Genomic DNA, 16,930 nt, shown 5'->3' with positions numbered 1-16,930 from the left:
TAACAGCGCTCCAGTAAACATCCTTGTCCTTGCTGTCGGCGGTTTTATTTCTTTGGGATAGATTCCCAGGAGCGGGATTAGCGGGTCAAAGGGCTTGTGTAGTTTCGGTTTTGACAGGCGTTGCCAGATTGCTTTCCCAAATGGCTGCACAACCCCATCTGGGTGAGAAGGTCCTTTCTGCCACATTCCTGCCAGCGTTTCAGCCCGTGGCCAGGTTGCGTGGCCTCTCTCCTTGGCCTCTCCCCGTGGCCAGGTTGCCTGGCCTCTGCCCGTGGCCTCTCCCCGTGGCCTCTCCCCGTGGCCTTTCTCGTGCCACCGGTGCACCTGAGTCTCTTTTCATACGTGTGTGACCTGTTCGGTTTTGCTCCTCCGTAAACAGTCTTTTTCTGGTCCGGGTCCGTTTCTGTACAGGTTGTTTATCCTTTGCAGGTCAGTTTGCAAAAGCTCTTTAAATAGTGTCTGTTTGGCTTTTGGCTTTCATCTGAGAAGTGATTAACAGTGTTGGTTTGGGGACAGCCTGCCAAGGGTCACACGTTGAGTGTGCTCGGACCAGCCAGGGGCCGCGGTGCTGTGCCTCAGCTTCTCCATCCATAACACAGCCATCGTCGCCACCGCGAGCCGGGTGTTGCACGCTCTCTGCTTCACTGCCTCGTTAGCCATCAGCCATTAATCCGCGGAGAGCAAACACGCTGATGCCTGCATGGGGACGTTGGTCAATAAAAGCTGCTGACTGCTATTTATATTACAAATATTTTTCCAGCTCTGTCAGTTCCATTGGCTCCACTTTCTGTCTCCTTTGTCACACAAACGTCTGAATGTTTATGCAATCAGATGTATCCATCCTTTCTCTCAGAGCTGCGGAGTTCCCAGGCTCAGGCCGTCTCCCGTTTCCTTCATGACGAATTCCCTCGCTCTGAAAATCAGAAACCTCATCGTCCATTAGCTCCTAGCCTGAAGTGCACGCCCCTCTCAGCTCCCTGATCTATTTTCTCCCTAAACGGAAAACAAATCATTTTTCTTTTTTAAAAAAATTATTTCAGGAGCCATCACTGTGGTGTAGTAGGTAAAGCCATTGCCTGTGATGCCAGCATCCCATAGGGGCACTGGTTCTAGTCCCGGCTGCTCCTCTTCCCATCCAGCTCTCTGCTATGGCCTGGGAAAGCAGCAGAAGATGGCCAAGTCCTTGGGCCCCTGCACCCATGTGGGGGACCCGGAAGAAGCTCCTGGCTCCTGGCTTTGGATCAGCCCAATCAGCAGGTGGAAGCTCTCTGTCTGTTTCTCCCTCTCTCTGTAACTCTCTTTCAAATAAATAAACTTTTGTTAAAAATGTATTTATTTGAGAGAACGAAAGTGCTCCCGTCTTCTGGTTTACTCCCCAAATGGCCACACATCTAAGGCTGGGCCAGGCCAGATCCAGGAGCCAGGACTTCAATCCAGATCTCCCTCACGGCTGGCAGAGACTCAGCTACTAGGGCCATCACTTGCTGCAGCTGAGTCTGTGTTACCGGAGCGCGTTTGCTGGCTTCTTGCCCACAGACACGCAGGCCCCCGGACAGCCTCAGGCAGCATCAGCAGAGAGCTGGAGTGAGGAGCGGGCGGTGGACACCAAACCCTGGTACACTGATACAGGGCATGACTGGTGTCTCAACCAGTGTCTTTTTTTTTTTAAGATTTATTTTTTAATTATTTATTTGAAAGTCAGAGTTATACAAAGAGAGGAAGAGAGGCAGAGAGAAAGAAAGGTTTTCCATCCACTGGTTCACTCCCCAATTGGCCGCAATGGCCAGAGATTTGCGGATCCAAAACCAGGAGCCAGGAGCTTCTTCCAGGTCTCCCACGTGGGTGCAAAGGCCCAAGGACTTGGGCCATCTTCCACTGCTTTCCCAGGCCACAGCAGAGAGCTGGATCGGAAGTAGAGCAGCCGAGTCTCAAACTGATGCCCATATGGGATGCCGGTGCTTCAGGCCAGGGTGTTAACCCACTTCGCCACAGCACCGGCCCCACCCAACACTTCTGACACCACATGTTCCCACACCACACAGCTCCCCAGTTCCCTGTGGACACTGGCTGGGTTTCCTACTATTCAATTCAGGTCTGACACATGGACCCGGAGTTAGCGCAGACCTCGCAGGTTTAGGGCTCAGGTTGCTCAAGACAGCCCCTGGCTCAGGCACCGAGAGCAGAGTCCCAGGTCTCCACCCATCCTGCCGGCCCAACAGCTGGAAACCGGGCTCTGCACAACCCCCTCCCAGGTCCCTAATCCGATAGAACGGCTCCTGTGTATCACTGTGTCACGCAGGACACGGCTCCAAGCAGAAGAGGTGCATGGGGGCCGTCCGCCTCCAGGTGCACCCACGCCCGCTCACCACTGTGTTTGTCCTGCCACGAGCGTTTTTGTGGGAACTTCATAAGGTGAGCGTGATCCATCCAGTCACCAGCCAGGATGACCAGGGCAGGCTCCGCCCCTCTTCCTGCCAGAGCTCAAAGGCTGGGCTGAAGGTTCCCAGCCTCTCATCGTGACTTGGTCTTTGTGGGACCAGCCCTCCTCCTGAAGCTCTCTGGGGTCCCAGCATAGTGAGCACACACCTACCACCCTGCGGACGTCGGGGGTCGGCAAAGCTCTCACCTCAGGAACCAGGGACCAAGACCAGCCGTTACAACAAAAGGTGTTCTTTGACCCCTGTGGCTCAGAAGATGACAGACGGCATCAGGAACCAAGGAGCCACAGGCAGAAACCAAATCGAGTTAGTTGGCCCTTGTATCTGCGAGTTCTACATTTAACCAACCACGGGTCAAACAAAAATGTCTCCACTGTGTATGCCCAGACTTTTTCTCTTGTCGTTATTCCCTGAACAATACAGGATAGCAGCGATTCAAAAAACATGTATGTTATTTTAGGTATTGTAAGTCACCTAAAGAAATCATCTTCGAAGCACACAGGAGGGGAGCAGTCATTTCGTGGAACGGTTTAAGACACCAGCTGGGATGCTCATATCCCACGTTGGGGTGCCTGGGTTCAAATCCTGGCTCCGCTCCTGATTCCAGCGTTCTAATGTGCACCCTGGGAAGCGGCAGGGGACGGGTCAAGCAGCGGGGTCCCTGCCACCCGTGTGGGATCTGGATGGAGCCCTGGGCTGCTGGGTTTGACGTGGCCCAGCCCTGGCCACTGTGGGCGTTTGGGGAATAAACCTGTGAGGAGAGCTCTGTTTCTCTCTGCCTCTCGACTAAATAGAAATAAACAGAAACCTAAAATAGGTGAATAAGGCAAATAGGATTGCGTGGGTTGTATGCCAAGATTACATTTTAGGTGGGGGACTTTGGTGGAGGTGCGGGCGCCCTGGCGCCAGTCCCCTGCGGATACAGAGGGGCGACTGCGGCTGCTCCTGCTCGCAGCACCCTTCGCTCCTCCTTCACCCGGGACAAGACCTTCCAGAACGTTCACCACCCCCTCTTCCTCCTGCCCCCACCCCTACTCTCTGAGGCTGGGCTGAGGCCGCTTCGTGTCTCCTGTCATTTCCCTTATAGGGCATCGCTTGGTTCCGAGGTCTTTTAGGAGAGCCCTTCCCCATTGCACAAACCCCCGTCTCTCCCAGTCCACTTAGAGCTGAGCTGTCAAACGCCATTGTGTGGGCCTGATTCCCTCTCTCCTTTGTCTGCTGGAGATGTCTTTTTAGGTGCCCTGTGGGCCAGTTGGCTTTTTTTCTCAAGTAATTTCATCAGACGGGGTCCTGGGGATTAGACTCCAAATTCTTGGGCGTCCTCAAACGTCTTCCCTTTGCCTCGACAGAGCAGGTGCAGTGGGTTGAGCTGCTGCTTGGTGTGCCCACACCCCCTCTCGGAGTCTCACTTGCACCTCCACTCAGCTTCCTTTTAATGCAATGGAGAGGCAGCAGGTGATGGCCCAGGTTTCTGGCTTGGACCTGGCCCAGCCCCAGCTGTTGCAGGCATTTGGAGAGAGATCAAAGAGCTCTCTCTCTCTCTCTCTCTCTTTGAAGTGCATACACTGAATTTCAAATAAATAAATAAAATTTTGAGGGGAAAATAAAAGGGTTTTGAAGACTGGATAGCAGGTTCCTGGGATGCAGTTTGAGAGATTTCCCCCTAAATTCCCCTTCCCTAATTTTCTTACCCTGTCAATGGCATTTCTTCATTTTAAGAAAAGCTCATGGTGACCACAGAGACAGATGGCAGCTGGTGTTTTCTAGGGGTAGTGGGGGTGGGAGGTGGGGAATGACTGCCGGAAGAAAAGGTTTCTCTTCAGGGTGATGAAAGTTCTAGAATCAGAGGGTGGTGTGATTGCACAAGTCTGTGGATAGACTAAAAATAACCGAACTGTGCACTTAGAAGGATGACTTTATTGCTTCTTGGCATTGGGGCTAAGATCCAGCAGAGAGCGTTTCCAGTAGTCGTCTGTTGTGGCTCACATGTCTACACCCCCACCCCCGAGTCATCTGGTAAAGTCATGTCCCCAGGGTGACGAGGTGGCCTTTGAGTGGTGATAAAGTGGTGAGCAGCGCCTGCGAGCCCCTGGAAAAGAGACCTCAGGGGTAGGCCTGGCACACGCAGTTCCGGGCACTGTTAGGACCCCGAATCCCATGTCATGGTGCCTGGTTCAGGGGCCGGTGCTGTGGCGTAGCGGGTGAAGCCTGTGATGCCAACATCCCCTGTGGGCACTGGTTTGAGTCCCAGCTGCTCCACTTCCAATCCAGTTCCCTGCTAGTGGCCTGGGAAAGCATCTGAAGACGGCCCAGGTGCTTGGGCTCCTACCACTCATGTGGGAGGCCAGATGGAGTTCTGGGCTCCTGGATTCGACCTGGCCCAGGGCTGCCAGTTGTGGCCATCTGGAGAGTAAACCAGCAGATAGAAGACCTCTCTTTGTCTCTCTCTCTCTCTTTAACTCTGACTTTCCAATAAATAAATAAACATTTAAAAAATGTTATACAAATGAAATGAAGGAGCTTCTTGACATTGGCCTGTTTTTTTCAGTTGGCAAAGTGTCCTTGAGATCTGGTCAGGCTGTCGCTTGGATCAATAGTTTACACTTTAAAAAAAACTGGGGGACCAGCACTGTGGCTCAGTGGGTTAAAGCACCGGCATCCCATATGGGCGCCAGTTCGAGTCCTGGCTGCTCCACTTCCAGTCCAGCTCCCTGCTATGGCCCGGGAAAGAGGTGGAAGATGGCCCAAGTCCCTGGGCCCCTGCACCCACATGGGAGACCTGGAAGAAGCTCCTGGCTCCTGGCTTCAGATGGGCTCAGCTCTGGCCGTTGTGGCTATCTGGGGTGTCACTCCCCCTCTTTGCGGAGGAACGACACAGGACCCTGCGCTGTTCTTTTGTCTGCTCGGCCCTTCCCGGGTTTGCTGCTGGTTCTTCCCGGGTTGGCCACTGTCCCTTCCACCTCCGTGGAAGGGCGGTTCCCCCTGCCACTTTCCCCACTTCCGCAGGGGAGCGGCACACCGCCGGCCGGCTCTCTCGGGGGCTGCTCAGATGTTCCTCAGGTGTTCCTGGTGCATGTTGTCTCTTTCCTCCTTTATAGTCCTCTTCCACCAATCCCAACTCTGCTGCCCACACGCTGAGTACGCTGCTCTCCTCCAATCAGGAGCAGGTCCTACAGTTTATTGGCTGAACTGGAGGCAGCTGTGTAGAAGCTGTTACTCCCTTCTCAGCGCCATATTGTGGGAGAGCAGATGCATAGAATAAGTCTTAATTCCAGTAACTTAGTCTAGTCCGAGTTGCTCCCAGTTGCTCCTCACACTGGGGAGTGAACCAGTAGATGGAAGACCTTTCTCTCTGCCTCTGCCTCTCTCTATCTGAACCCTACCTCTCAAATAAATAATTAAATAATTTTTAAAAAGAAAAAACTTGCTGCCTGACTAAAGATGACCAAGTTATAGTTTAAATTTATAATCAATCCTACCGTCCCACAATATGACAGTTGAAACAATTATAAATATTGATTTGAAAGGCTGAGAGAAAGATAGACGCAGACCAAGAGGCCACAAGCAGAGAGTCCCCCATCCCTAAATGCCCACAATAGCCAGGGCTGGGCCGTGCTGAAGCCAGGATCCAGACACTCAATCCAGGTCTTCTATGGGAGTAGCAGATGCCCAAGTGCTTGAGCCAATACCCTGCTGCCCCCAAGGGTGCTAGGAACCAGGTGGGGAGGTAAGACTTGAATCCAGGCATTCCAATGCAGGGTGTGACATTTCAAGCAGTGTCTTAACTACCATGCCAAATTGCTGCCTGCCTTTTTCAAAATTTTTAAGTATTTATTTGAGAGGTGGAGAGAGACAAATAGACAGACTGAGAGCTCCCATTTACTGGTTCACTCCCCAGATGTCCACAATGGTCAGAACTGGGCTAGGCAAAAGCCTGGAGCTGAGAATGCAACTAAGTTCTCCCATGTGGGTGGTGAGGACCCAGTTACTCCATCCACCACTCCTGCCTCCTGGTCTGCGTCAGCAGGAAGCTGGACTCAGGACTCAGCCCAAGCACTCGGATACGGGCCACGGGGCCTTCACTGTCGTAACCGCCGGGCACGTACTCTCTGAAGCGTGTGATAATATGCCATGGGATCTGGATGGTAACTGAGGGTGCTCTATGATGTGAATGTACCACAGTTTGCTTATTCGCCCTTTGAAGGGCATTTTCAGGACAACCTTTTTTTTAAAGATTTTATTTATTCATTGGAGAGAGAGAGCTACAGGCACAGAGAGGGAGGGAGAGACAGAGAGAGGTCTTCCACCCACTGGTTCACTCCCCAGATGGCCACAACGGCCAGAACTGAGCCAATCCAAAGCCAAGAGCTTCTTCCGAGTCTTCCACGTGACCGCAGGGGCTCAAGGACTTGGACCATCTTCTGCTGCTTGCCCAGGCTATAACAGAGAGCTGGATCCAAAGTGGAGCAGCCAGGACTCGAACCAGCAACCATATGGGATCTGGGTCACAGGTGGAGGCTTAGCGCACTGAGCCATGGCACTGGCCCCCAGGGCCATCTTTTAAAATGAACTGAGTGTTACAGACACAGCGGAGCCGCTTCCCTCTCCCTCTGCAGACGTGGCCTGAATCCCGACGTTAGAGTGCATCCTTCTCACCCAGGATTCCCATGGGACATTACACACTGATGTCACCATTCCCTGCTTTTGCTTAGTGTTTTAAATGTTACACGAATGTTACCGTCTTGCCTGTATCTTTTGGAACTTGCTTTGTGCTTTAGACAAGTCTTGTTGATACCAGTAGCTCTGGTTCATTTCTCTTCACTGTGACATGGGATTCTATCAGGTGCCTGTATCGCTGTGCATTTATCTATCCCCCCTAGAGGGCACCTAGGTGGCTGGCACTGTTCCAAGTTTATATATATATATTTACTTTTTTGACAGACAGAGTGGACAGTGAGAGAGAGAGAGAGAGAGAGAAAGGTCTTCCTTTGCCGTTGGTTCACCCTCCAATGGCCGCTGTGGTCGGCGCGCTGCGGCCGGCGCACTGCACTGATCCGATGGCAGAAGCCAGGTACTTCTCCTGGTCTCCCATGGGGTGCAGGGCCCAAGCACTTGGGCCATCCTCCACTGCACTCCCGGGCCCTAGCAGAGAGCTGGCCTGGAAGAGGGGCAACCGGGACAGAATCCGGCGCCCCGACCGGGACTAGAACCCGGTGTGCCGGCACCACAAGGTGGAGGATTAGCCTAGTGAGCTGCGGCGCCGGCCCCAAGTTTATATTGCAGACAACATCCTTGCCTGTCTCCATGGGAGCTGGCAGATGTTAGACTAGTAGCACCTGCAACGAGGGAAGAAGCGGCCAGTCGAGGCTGAGCTTAAGAGAACAGAAATGGCATTTGTAGAGCATCCAAATCCCCGACCCCAGCCGGGCCTGGGAGGGGCCTGAGGACCTCGGTCAGGCAGCCTGGGGGGTTCCGGGAACACCGACCCCAGCCGGGCCTGGGAGGGGCCCAAGGACCTCGGTCAGGCAGCCTGGGGGGTTCTGGGAACACCGACCCCAGCCTCGGTCAGGCAGCCTGGGGGGTTCCGGGAACACCGAGAACGCCCGAGACTGTTCTCCTGCGTCCTCATTACCAGCTGTCTGAGCTTGGCCGAGTTATTCACGCTGGCTGGGCCTCCGCTCCCTTATCTAACAACCAGGAGGCAGCACCTGTCCTGGGAGGCTGTCGAAAGCACTGAATGAGGTCATCCACTCGAAACCTTTTGCAACTGTCTGACAGAGGCCGCAGCCGGTGATCGACGGTGACGGTGATGGTGATGAGGAGCCCGCCTCCCTCTGTGGGTGCCTCACTGCGTTCACGTTGCTTCACAAAGCAGTTAGTGCCATTTTCCTCCCCTGCATCGTAGTACGTGTCGTGTAGGTGTGCAGAGAAGAACCAGCTGTGTCCCAGCCCGACCCGTCGGTTGTGAGCTGATCTCTGCACAGCTGCGCTGAGCGCCTCACATCCCGCTCCAGTGCCTATTAATGGCGCGAGGTCCACCCGGGTGTGACCAGAGCGCCGAGCAAATCAGTATTTGCTCAGAGCCCAGAAGCACGTGACTTTCCCCTGGGCCGTGGGATTGTAGACTACGGGGCAGGCCTTGGCGCCGCCCATGCCGCCGGCAGCTCCTGTCCCTGAAGACACAGTACAGCCAAGTGGCACTCGTGAGCCCAAAGAGCATCCATTCCTGGCTGCAAAACGGCAACGTTTCTCCCATCATAGAAGGCAAGAAACGGGGAACAGAGCAAGCTTCGGGCCAGCGGCCCACTTCAGCTAGGTCTGCTGAAGAGCCTGTCTGCCCTGAGTTCACTAAATGATACATAGGGTCACAGAGGCTTTGATTCTCCAGGGAGGCCTTCTAAAGGAAGGACTTGGGAGGCTCCGGAGACACCTGGGAGGTGCAGGGGAAGTGGTGTACCTAGCTGAAGTTTAGGCGAGCTGGAACTCATGTGTCCCCGCGAAATGGCGCTGACTATGTAACTGATGCCATCTATTTAAAGTGGGTTTGCAGGAAGAAGCACCTGGCTCCTGGCTTCGGATCAGCGTAGCTCCAGCCGTAGCGGCCATTTGGGGAGTGAACCAATGGAAGGAAGACCTTTCTCTCTGTCTCTCTCTCACTGTCTAACTCTGCCTGTAAAAAATAATAAATAAATAAAGTGGGTTCGCCATGCCCACCTTCCCAGGATGCTCCTGTTGCATCCGGGACCAAGGCACACCCTAAGACTCCACTCTGTTTGAGTATCCAACGGGGTACCACCCCCTTCCTTATAAAAAGAGTTGGAAGGCAGGAGAGTCCTTTTGCGCCTTGCAGCGGGCAGCTCCCATGTGTGCTCTTCCATCCACAGTGGTCTCGGACAGACCTTCCCAATCACAGGTACCGTTTACCGTTTTTCTTTTCTCTCTCATTTATGGACGATTCTTTCATGTGGGGTATTTTTCTTTGTGGGGCGGCCCACACTTACAGGTGACTACATGTTCATTCCCTCACTACCCAATTAGCTCTGTTCCTGTGTGCTCGCCGTACCAGTCTCGGCTCAGGATTTCTATCTGTGGGAGGCAAGAACCTGCATCCAAAAGTGGATACAGACGTTGCCTACATGAAACAGCTGGTGAACTCCATCAGGACTCATAGCCTGCAGGACCACGCTCTTGTCACAGGGCAAGAATCGGAAGCAAGAGAATTGTGTGATCCACTTTGCCGAAAGCCCGAACGTGCTTGTGGAATGGAGAGAGAACCCTGGCAGAGAGAACGGCTTTGGCTCAGAGAGAGCCTTCCTGAGAATGCTTGGGCCAAGGGGCTGGACTGCTCCTGCCCGTCACTCCCCCGCTGTTCTGCCCCCACTCGCCCCAACATGAAGACAGCATGCGATCCACAAAGCCCTGCCCATAGCCACCCAGATGAGGGGAGCCTGCCCAGCTACCCCCAGAACGCTTGCTGTGGCTGGAGAAAGTGTGCCCCATTCCCAGGGACGCCCTGTTCAACGGGAAAACCAGACGCACGTGTGTCTACGTAAGGCCTTTTCCTGGCTGTGCTGCGACCGCATCTTCACGACCCTCCCGTCCAGAGTGACGTGGGAGCTACTGCCGCCTCTCATGTGATTCTGAGCCTGAGAGTCAGGCGTTGGGAAGCTGAGTCAGAGCTCAGAGCTGGGTGAAGGGTCCTGGGCCGGCCGCCTGGCGCTGCCCACGCCTGCGAGCTTCCGGAAGTCCATGGGAAGGCCTGTCATGCGAAGACCGCGCCTGCACCCCAAAACGGTTTTGCACCAAAATAAACTCATCTTCTCGCATTGTTCCACAAGCTCTTAGAAGTGGCCGCATGGTTTTCTTGTTTTTATTTTTTGTATTATTTTACTTTTTTAAAAAAGAGTTGTTTATTTATCTGAAAGAGCTAGAGAGAAAGAGAGAGATCTTTATCCACTGGTTCACTCCCCAACTGGACACCAGCTCAGGGCCAGGCTGAAGTCAGGAGCCTCCTCCGGGTCTCCCACGTGGATACAGGGGCCCAAGCACTTGAGCCATCTTCCTATACTTTCCCCAGGCCACAGCGGAGAGCTGGATTGGAAGTGGAGCAAGCGGGACTCAAACCGTCGCCCATATGGGATCCTTACGTCACAGGCCTAGGCTTTTCCTGCTGTGCCACAGTGCCAGCCCCAAGCCTCATAGTTTGATTCTTAGTTTCCGTGGGAACCACTGTCTTCCCCCCAGCACCTTTCCTCTCTCCCTATCTTTGATTTTTTTTTTTTCACTTGAACCAATCTGAAGTGTGTCCCTTCAGTCCTTGGGAACTTCTCACTACACCGAGAAAACAAGACACAACCAAAACATGAATTTCTGTCTCAGGAAGTTTGTCAGTAACACGCACAGCCCCAGCCCAAACCGTGGAAGAGTCTCGGGCACGGTGCAGGTGCAGCTGGGAGAAGTCGTGGGTATGAGCTAAGGACGGATGAGCAGGCGATGATCGGTGGCCCGGCAGGTGCTCCACCGCCAGCGCTCAGCGCCTCCACCAAGTGCGACCCTGAGCCGAGGGCCACAGAGAGCCGGTTCCTCGGCTGAGCCTCTGATTGCAGAAGCCCAGCCGGGAGACGGGGTCAGAGGCTCCCGGCGTCTGTGAAGACAGCGCCTGTCGTAATCGGCAGAGCCAGCTGATGCCCAGATCGTCATCAGGAAGTATTTTGAAAATTAAACCAAAAGGCGTAGGAAGGACCTGTGTGATGCATCCGCTCCAGATTGGTGGGGGCTGTGCAGACCCCGTCCTCAAGCAAGGGACCCAGGGAGCAAACAGGCAGTTGAATCTGGAGAGTGAGAGCGAGGGAGCTCATGGAGTCAGAACCGACACGGCCTTCCACCCCTGGTTCTGGTTCTGGTTCTGGACCCAGGGATGGTCTCTTAAGGTTCAGAAGAGACGGAGAGCAGCTAAAAGAAAATCCCAGCTTGCACCGCGGGGAAGGACTCATGACCTGGCACCCCGCAAAAGCAAGAAAGAGGTGTAAGATGGGTGTAAAAGGAGCCATAGAAAAATGAATGCGTGAATAGTTATAGCCACTCTTTCATACACATGCACGCATATGTCTCTTCTCTCTCTCTCTCTCTCTCTCTCACACACACATGCACACCGCTGAAGTTTGAGACTGAGAGCTTCCAACACTGCGCCAGTACATACAGCCTCACTTGTTTGCATTTGAGACTGACACAGGGAGCAGCCATATCTGAGGACGCACTCTCGTAGTAACTGTTGCTGATGATGGTGTTCTTATTTTATAGGAACATGACTAAATGAGACTTAATTTTTATTTAATTTTGTTAAAGATTTATTTATTTATTTTGAAAGAATTAGATACACACAGAGAGAGGGATCTTCCATCCTCTGGTTCACTCCCCAGATGGCTGCAACAGCCAGGGCTGGAGCCAGGAGCCAGGAGCTTCTTCTGGGTCTCCTACACGGGTAGCAGGGGCCCAAGCATTTGGGCCGTCTTCTGCTGCTTTTCCCGGGCCATTTGCAGGGAGCTGGGTTGGAAGTGGAACAGCTGGGACGTGAACTGACGCCTAGACGGGACGCAAGCATCGTAGGCGGAGGCTTTACCTGCTGTGCCATCTTTAAAGCAGCATACCTAACTCTAAGACAAGCTCACTGGAATGAATGTTGATGATTTAAAAGTAAGGAAAAGTCCAGAAAGGTACAACCCACTTTAAGGCTCCTGTTCTGTGCATAAATACACAAATGCACACAGTTTTCTCTTTTTTCAAGTTTTATTTATTTTTCTCTGTTGAGTGACAGAGAGAGAAAAAGAGAGCGAGTAAGCGAGAATCTTCCATCCATTGGTTTACTCCCTAAATGTCTGCAACAGCTGGGAGTGGGCCAGGCCGAAGGCAAGAGCCAGGAACCCAGCCTCGGTTTCCCATGTAGGTGACAGGGAAAGAAGAACTTGGACCATCGCCTGCTGCCTCCCAGGGCACACATTGACAGGAAGCTGGGTCATGAGTGGAGTCGGGCCCCAAAGCCAGGCACTCCCATCTGTGGGCTTCCCAGTGGCCTCTCGACCACTGTGTCACAATGCTTGGGCCCACGCGTGCTTGTTTTGTTTTGAAGAAAATAAAGGTGGCATTCTGTTTGGAAACTCTCTGCTCGGGCTAAGAGGATCTTTGTCTCATCTCTGCTTTGCTCAGGGTGCAGCCACCGCCTGCCCACAGCGCCAGCTGCTCTGACTCTGTCTTCCTCATTACAGGCGATTGGAGTGTGGCTCCTCAAGGCAGGTTCACCCTGAGCCTTAGAACGTGACCTCACTAGAACGAGGGCCTCTGCAGGTGTAGCTAGAGGCAGACTCTCGGGGGGAGAGCCAGTGCCAAGTGTCCTCGGGACTGCAGAGAAGGCACAGGGCACCAGGAGAAGGCCACGTGCAAATGCAGGCAGAGATGGGGGATGAGTCTGTGCCCAAGGAACACGGGGCTGCCGGCAACCTCCAGCTGTGGAGTCGGGCGGAGCCTCCAGGAGGGGCAGCCCCAGCTGACACATTGGCTTTGGACTTCTGCCCTCCAGAACAGTGAACACAGATTTATATTGTTTTAAGCTGTCCAATATCAGGGTATCTGTTAAGGCAGCCACAGGAAACCAGTATGCTCGTACACCCCAGCCACTTCTCACCCCAGGGCCTACGCACTCCCTGTTCCCTCTGCCTAGCGTGTCCGTCTGATATTTTTAAAAAATCTTTGTTTGTTTGTTTATTTGAAAGGCAGAGGCCACAACAGCCGGATATGGGCCGATCTGAAGCCAGGAGTGTCTAATGGGTCTCCCATATGGGTGCAGGAACCCAAGCACCTGGACCACCCTCCGGCTGCTTTCCCAGGCACATTAGCAGGGAGCTGGATCGGAAATGGAGCAGCCGGGACTTGAACTGATGCCCACGTGGCGTGCCGCCCCCTTCCCGTAACGCTTGCGTGGCTTGCTCTGTCTTGTCATTCATGGCTCACCCTGAAGTCACCTCCTCAGAGAGGCCTCCCCATGCATCCCAGCTCGGGCTACTCTTCCTCCCACTCACCCTGCTGTGTCTCCACGTTCCCTGGAGCCCCTTATCCCATTCCCTTTACAACCGTGTTTGCTTTGTTGCCATCTCCCCCTCAACCTTGAACTTGAGTCCAAAGGAGACCCAGACTGCCTCAGTCCTCGCTCCAGGGCCACCACCCAGGCGCGGAGTCGGTGATGAAGACGCGGACACCAATGGGGCCTGAATGAGTGAATGGATGAGACCTGAATTCCGAATGCTGCAAGCCGCCCGGTCCCCGCAAAGCCCTGGGGTTTCACAGCCAGGCTTCCAGGGGCGAGCAGCTGGGGGCCCCACTGAGCTCAGTTCCTCCGTCCCCTCCCAAGAAGGCGGTGCCCGCTTTTGACTTTCTCACGCTGGGCGTTGCTGGGTGCTGCAGACACGCGGGTCTTGAGAAATCCAGGAACGCGTCCTTCTTGGGACTGGGCGTCTGAATAGTTAAGTTCCTTATCTGTGTCCAGGCGCGGAGGCTGGAGCAAGCCTCATCTCGCTCATCTCGCTCAAGCCGTGAAGGCGGGACGGCAGATGGAAATGAAAGCGTAACAGAAACTTGGGCGGATCAGGACTCAAACCAGAACATCTCCTTTCTGTCTCGGAACTGGGAACTGAAAAGGCCCTGCAGGAAACTCTTCCGCCTCCTGCAGAAGACTTGAGTCTGATCCGATCCCTTCCTTAACACACAAACGCTAACAGCAGGGCTCACAAAACTCCAGATAGAACGTGAACTCCTCCTGGAACCTTGCCCGGGCGCCCCTCCACGTTAGATGGCTCTCAGGTGTCCCAGCCCCTTTCCATCCTCAGCCGGACGCCAAGTGTGATTTCTGGGTCAATCTCTCGCCACGCCGCCGGCACCCCAGTCCTTGTCTTGCTTTCCAGTGCACAGAATTTTTCTGCCAGGACAGAGTTAACCACCCAAGAAGGTCTGCGCCTAAATTAGAAATCTGTCTGTGAACCGTAACCCAGACAAACACAATGCCAGACTGCGTCTCCTATCAAAATTTATTGAAATGGTCAATTTCTTTTAAATACAGAAACACAAGCAAGTGAGCCAGAAGGAACCTTGCCCCCGGCACCCGGGAGTGGCTCCCTGTGAATGACCTAAGCAAACAGAAGCAGCTTTCGTCCCGAAGCCTTTGAACTGCTCAGCGCTCACGTTAGTGTACACGGAGAGGAATGGATCCGAGGAGCCGGATCCCTGCCTGGCTGCAGCACAAAGACCATTTCCTTTCCCCTAATAACACTGTTTGGCTCGGTCCCTCCTGGGGCTAATCCCCTTGTCACCACAGCTGGAAACTCAGATATATCCAAAATGTATGAGTCCCTTTGCCTGCTCCGCGTCCACTAAAGTGTAAGGTGACCTAAGGGCTTGTTTCGTGATGCCCTGGGCTTCTACCAGGAGCCACGTCCGTCCCTTCCAGTCTGTTAGCACTCTTTGCCTCTGCTGGAGCTCACACACAGGCGAGGCGTCACCCCACGAGCTGAGAACCGTCCACGTCTCAGGCAGGCGAAGGAAGGAGGCCGACAAGCCACAGACCCCCAGGGGCAGCCGTGGGGCTCCAGCTCTGCCCAACAGAGACCTGGACAGTTCGCCCATCTCCAGTGCTGCAGGGATCAGAGACTGAGCAGCGGTTGCAGATGCCCAGAAGTTTGCCATCTGTTCCCTCACGATGTCTGTGGCTGAATCTTGCAACCACACTGCCCACAGGACCACGCCGTCTCTCCAAATCCCAGTCTCTGAAGGTGGAAGCTGCAGGAAGCCTCAAGCCAAGTCCAGCCACAGCGCCCTGTGCGCCAGCCCCGGGTCTCTCCAGAGATCTCGCTTCTTGCGACAGTCTCCTTCCTCGGAACCACCGTCTAACGAGGATTTGGGACCAGGTAGGAGGGGCTCCGTGGCCCGTTGGGCTCGGCCACTAGCGCGTCCGGAGCGCTCCGAGCGGTGCTCGGGTCCCCAGTGAGCTCCACGCTGGTGCTCCTGTTGTTCTCCGGCTCACCTGCTGGGCTCCTCCGCAGGCAGCGGTTGATGAGCGCGGAGAAGAAGTTGGGGAACGAGGGGCTGGAGAAGTAGTAGACCAGGGGGTCCAGCATGCTGTTCATGTAGGTGAAGCTGAGGGTGATGAAGAAGGCCAGGTCGACGGAGCGGTACACGTCACAGTCCTGCGTCCCCGCCGTGCGCAGGAGCCAGAAGATACGCATCCGCACGGCCACGCTGGGCAGGAAGCAGATGATGAAGACCACGGCCACCACCATGATGAAGTTGATGGCCCTCTTGATCTTGACGTGCCTGTCCATCTGCCTCTGCCGCAGGCTCCAGACGATCCGGACGGAGCAGAAGAGGATGATGGCGAGGGGCAGGAAGAACTCCAGAAGGAACATGGCGTCGTGCCACCGGAAGGTGTTGCAGATGCTGAAGCTGCTGCACAGATTGGCCGGGCCGTTCTGGGTCAGCATCCTTTTGCGCAGGAGGTGGACCGTCAGGCCGATGGTGACGCCCCACAGCAGGCAGGAGATGGCGGCCGCTGTCCGGTTGGAGATCTTGTTCAGGGCGTGGTGAGGGTGGACCACCCGGAAGTACCTGTCCACGGCGACCACCGTGAGGAAGATGATGCTGCCCTGGCGGTTCATGGCCAGCATGAAGAGCATCAGCCGGCATGGGATGTCCCCGAACCTCCAATCCCACTTCCTCATATAGTTGTCCGTCAGGAAGGGCAGGCAAATGATCAGGAGGAAGTCAGCCACGGCCAGGTTGAACAGGAAAATCCGGCTGGATTTCCAGGACTTGAGGTGGAAGCAGAAAATCCACAAGGCGAGGCCATTGCCCAGCAGCCCGAACACGAACTCCAGCCCCAGCACAGGCGGCAGCACGTTGGCGATGAAGTCATCTCGGAACACGCAGCAGTTCTTCTTGTCTATCTCCAGAAAATGGCTCTGCGGGCGGTGCTGGTTCATGGGGAGACCAGACTGGGGCCGCGCAGGAGCGCCTCGCCTGGGAAGGAGGTGTGCGTCTGTGTGGGGAGCCTGCGGCTCAGGCTCGCCTTTATGTCATGTCAGGGTGTTGTAATAGATGACTGAATGGTTACCAGGAAGCTACGAAATCGCTTTAAAAAAAAAAAAAAAAGGCAGCGAGGCTCTTATGCAACCTGCTGTTTGCATAAACAAGTAATAAAAATCCCCTGGGCAGACGGGAACCCAGAAAATGCCCTGGATGTAAAGGGTGAGTTCGGGCAAGCCGACTGTCACCTGCCACTGATACCTGCAGGGCACCCCCTGCGAGAGAGCTGGCTGGCCCGTCTCCTGACCAGGCACTTGGCGCGGGAGAGGCCACTCGCTGTCACTTGCTTGGCTTGCACAATCGAGAAAACAACAGCAGCAGCCGGAATTGTGGACGGGGCTCCACGGCCGTTCAGCAGAAGCGCTAAA

General features: G+C 54.5%; 1 protein-coding gene across 1 annotated transcript; it reads right to left on the bottom strand.

Annotated features, from left to right (window-relative positions):
- Nucleotides 1–14,494: 14,494 nt before the first annotated feature.
- On the bottom strand, nt 14,495–16,576 carry HCAR2 (hydroxycarboxylic acid receptor 2). The gene has a single exon (XM_002722739.6). The coding sequence runs from the start codon at nt 16,457–16,459 to the stop codon at nt 15,368–15,370; it is 1,092 nt and encodes a 363-aa protein (XP_002722785.3). The 5' UTR covers nt 16,460–16,576; the 3' UTR covers nt 14,495–15,367.
- Between the last annotated feature and the right edge of the window lie 354 nt (nt 16,577–16,930).

This window comes from Oryctolagus cuniculus, chromosome 21 (assembly GCF_051225735.1).
Source record: "Oryctolagus cuniculus isolate XC-2025 breed Fujian yellow rabbit chromosome 21, ASM5122573v1, whole genome shotgun sequence".
In the NCBI taxonomy this organism is placed as follows: domain Eukaryota; kingdom Metazoa; phylum Chordata; class Mammalia; order Lagomorpha; family Leporidae; genus Oryctolagus; species Oryctolagus cuniculus.
This window is presented reverse-complemented; position numbering and strand designations above follow the sequence as displayed.

Coding starts and splice junctions, on each gene's coding strand:
- HCAR2 (XM_002722739.6), bottom strand. CDS start 16,459: ATGAACCAGCACCGCCCGCAGAGCCATTTTCTGGAGATAGACAAGAAG.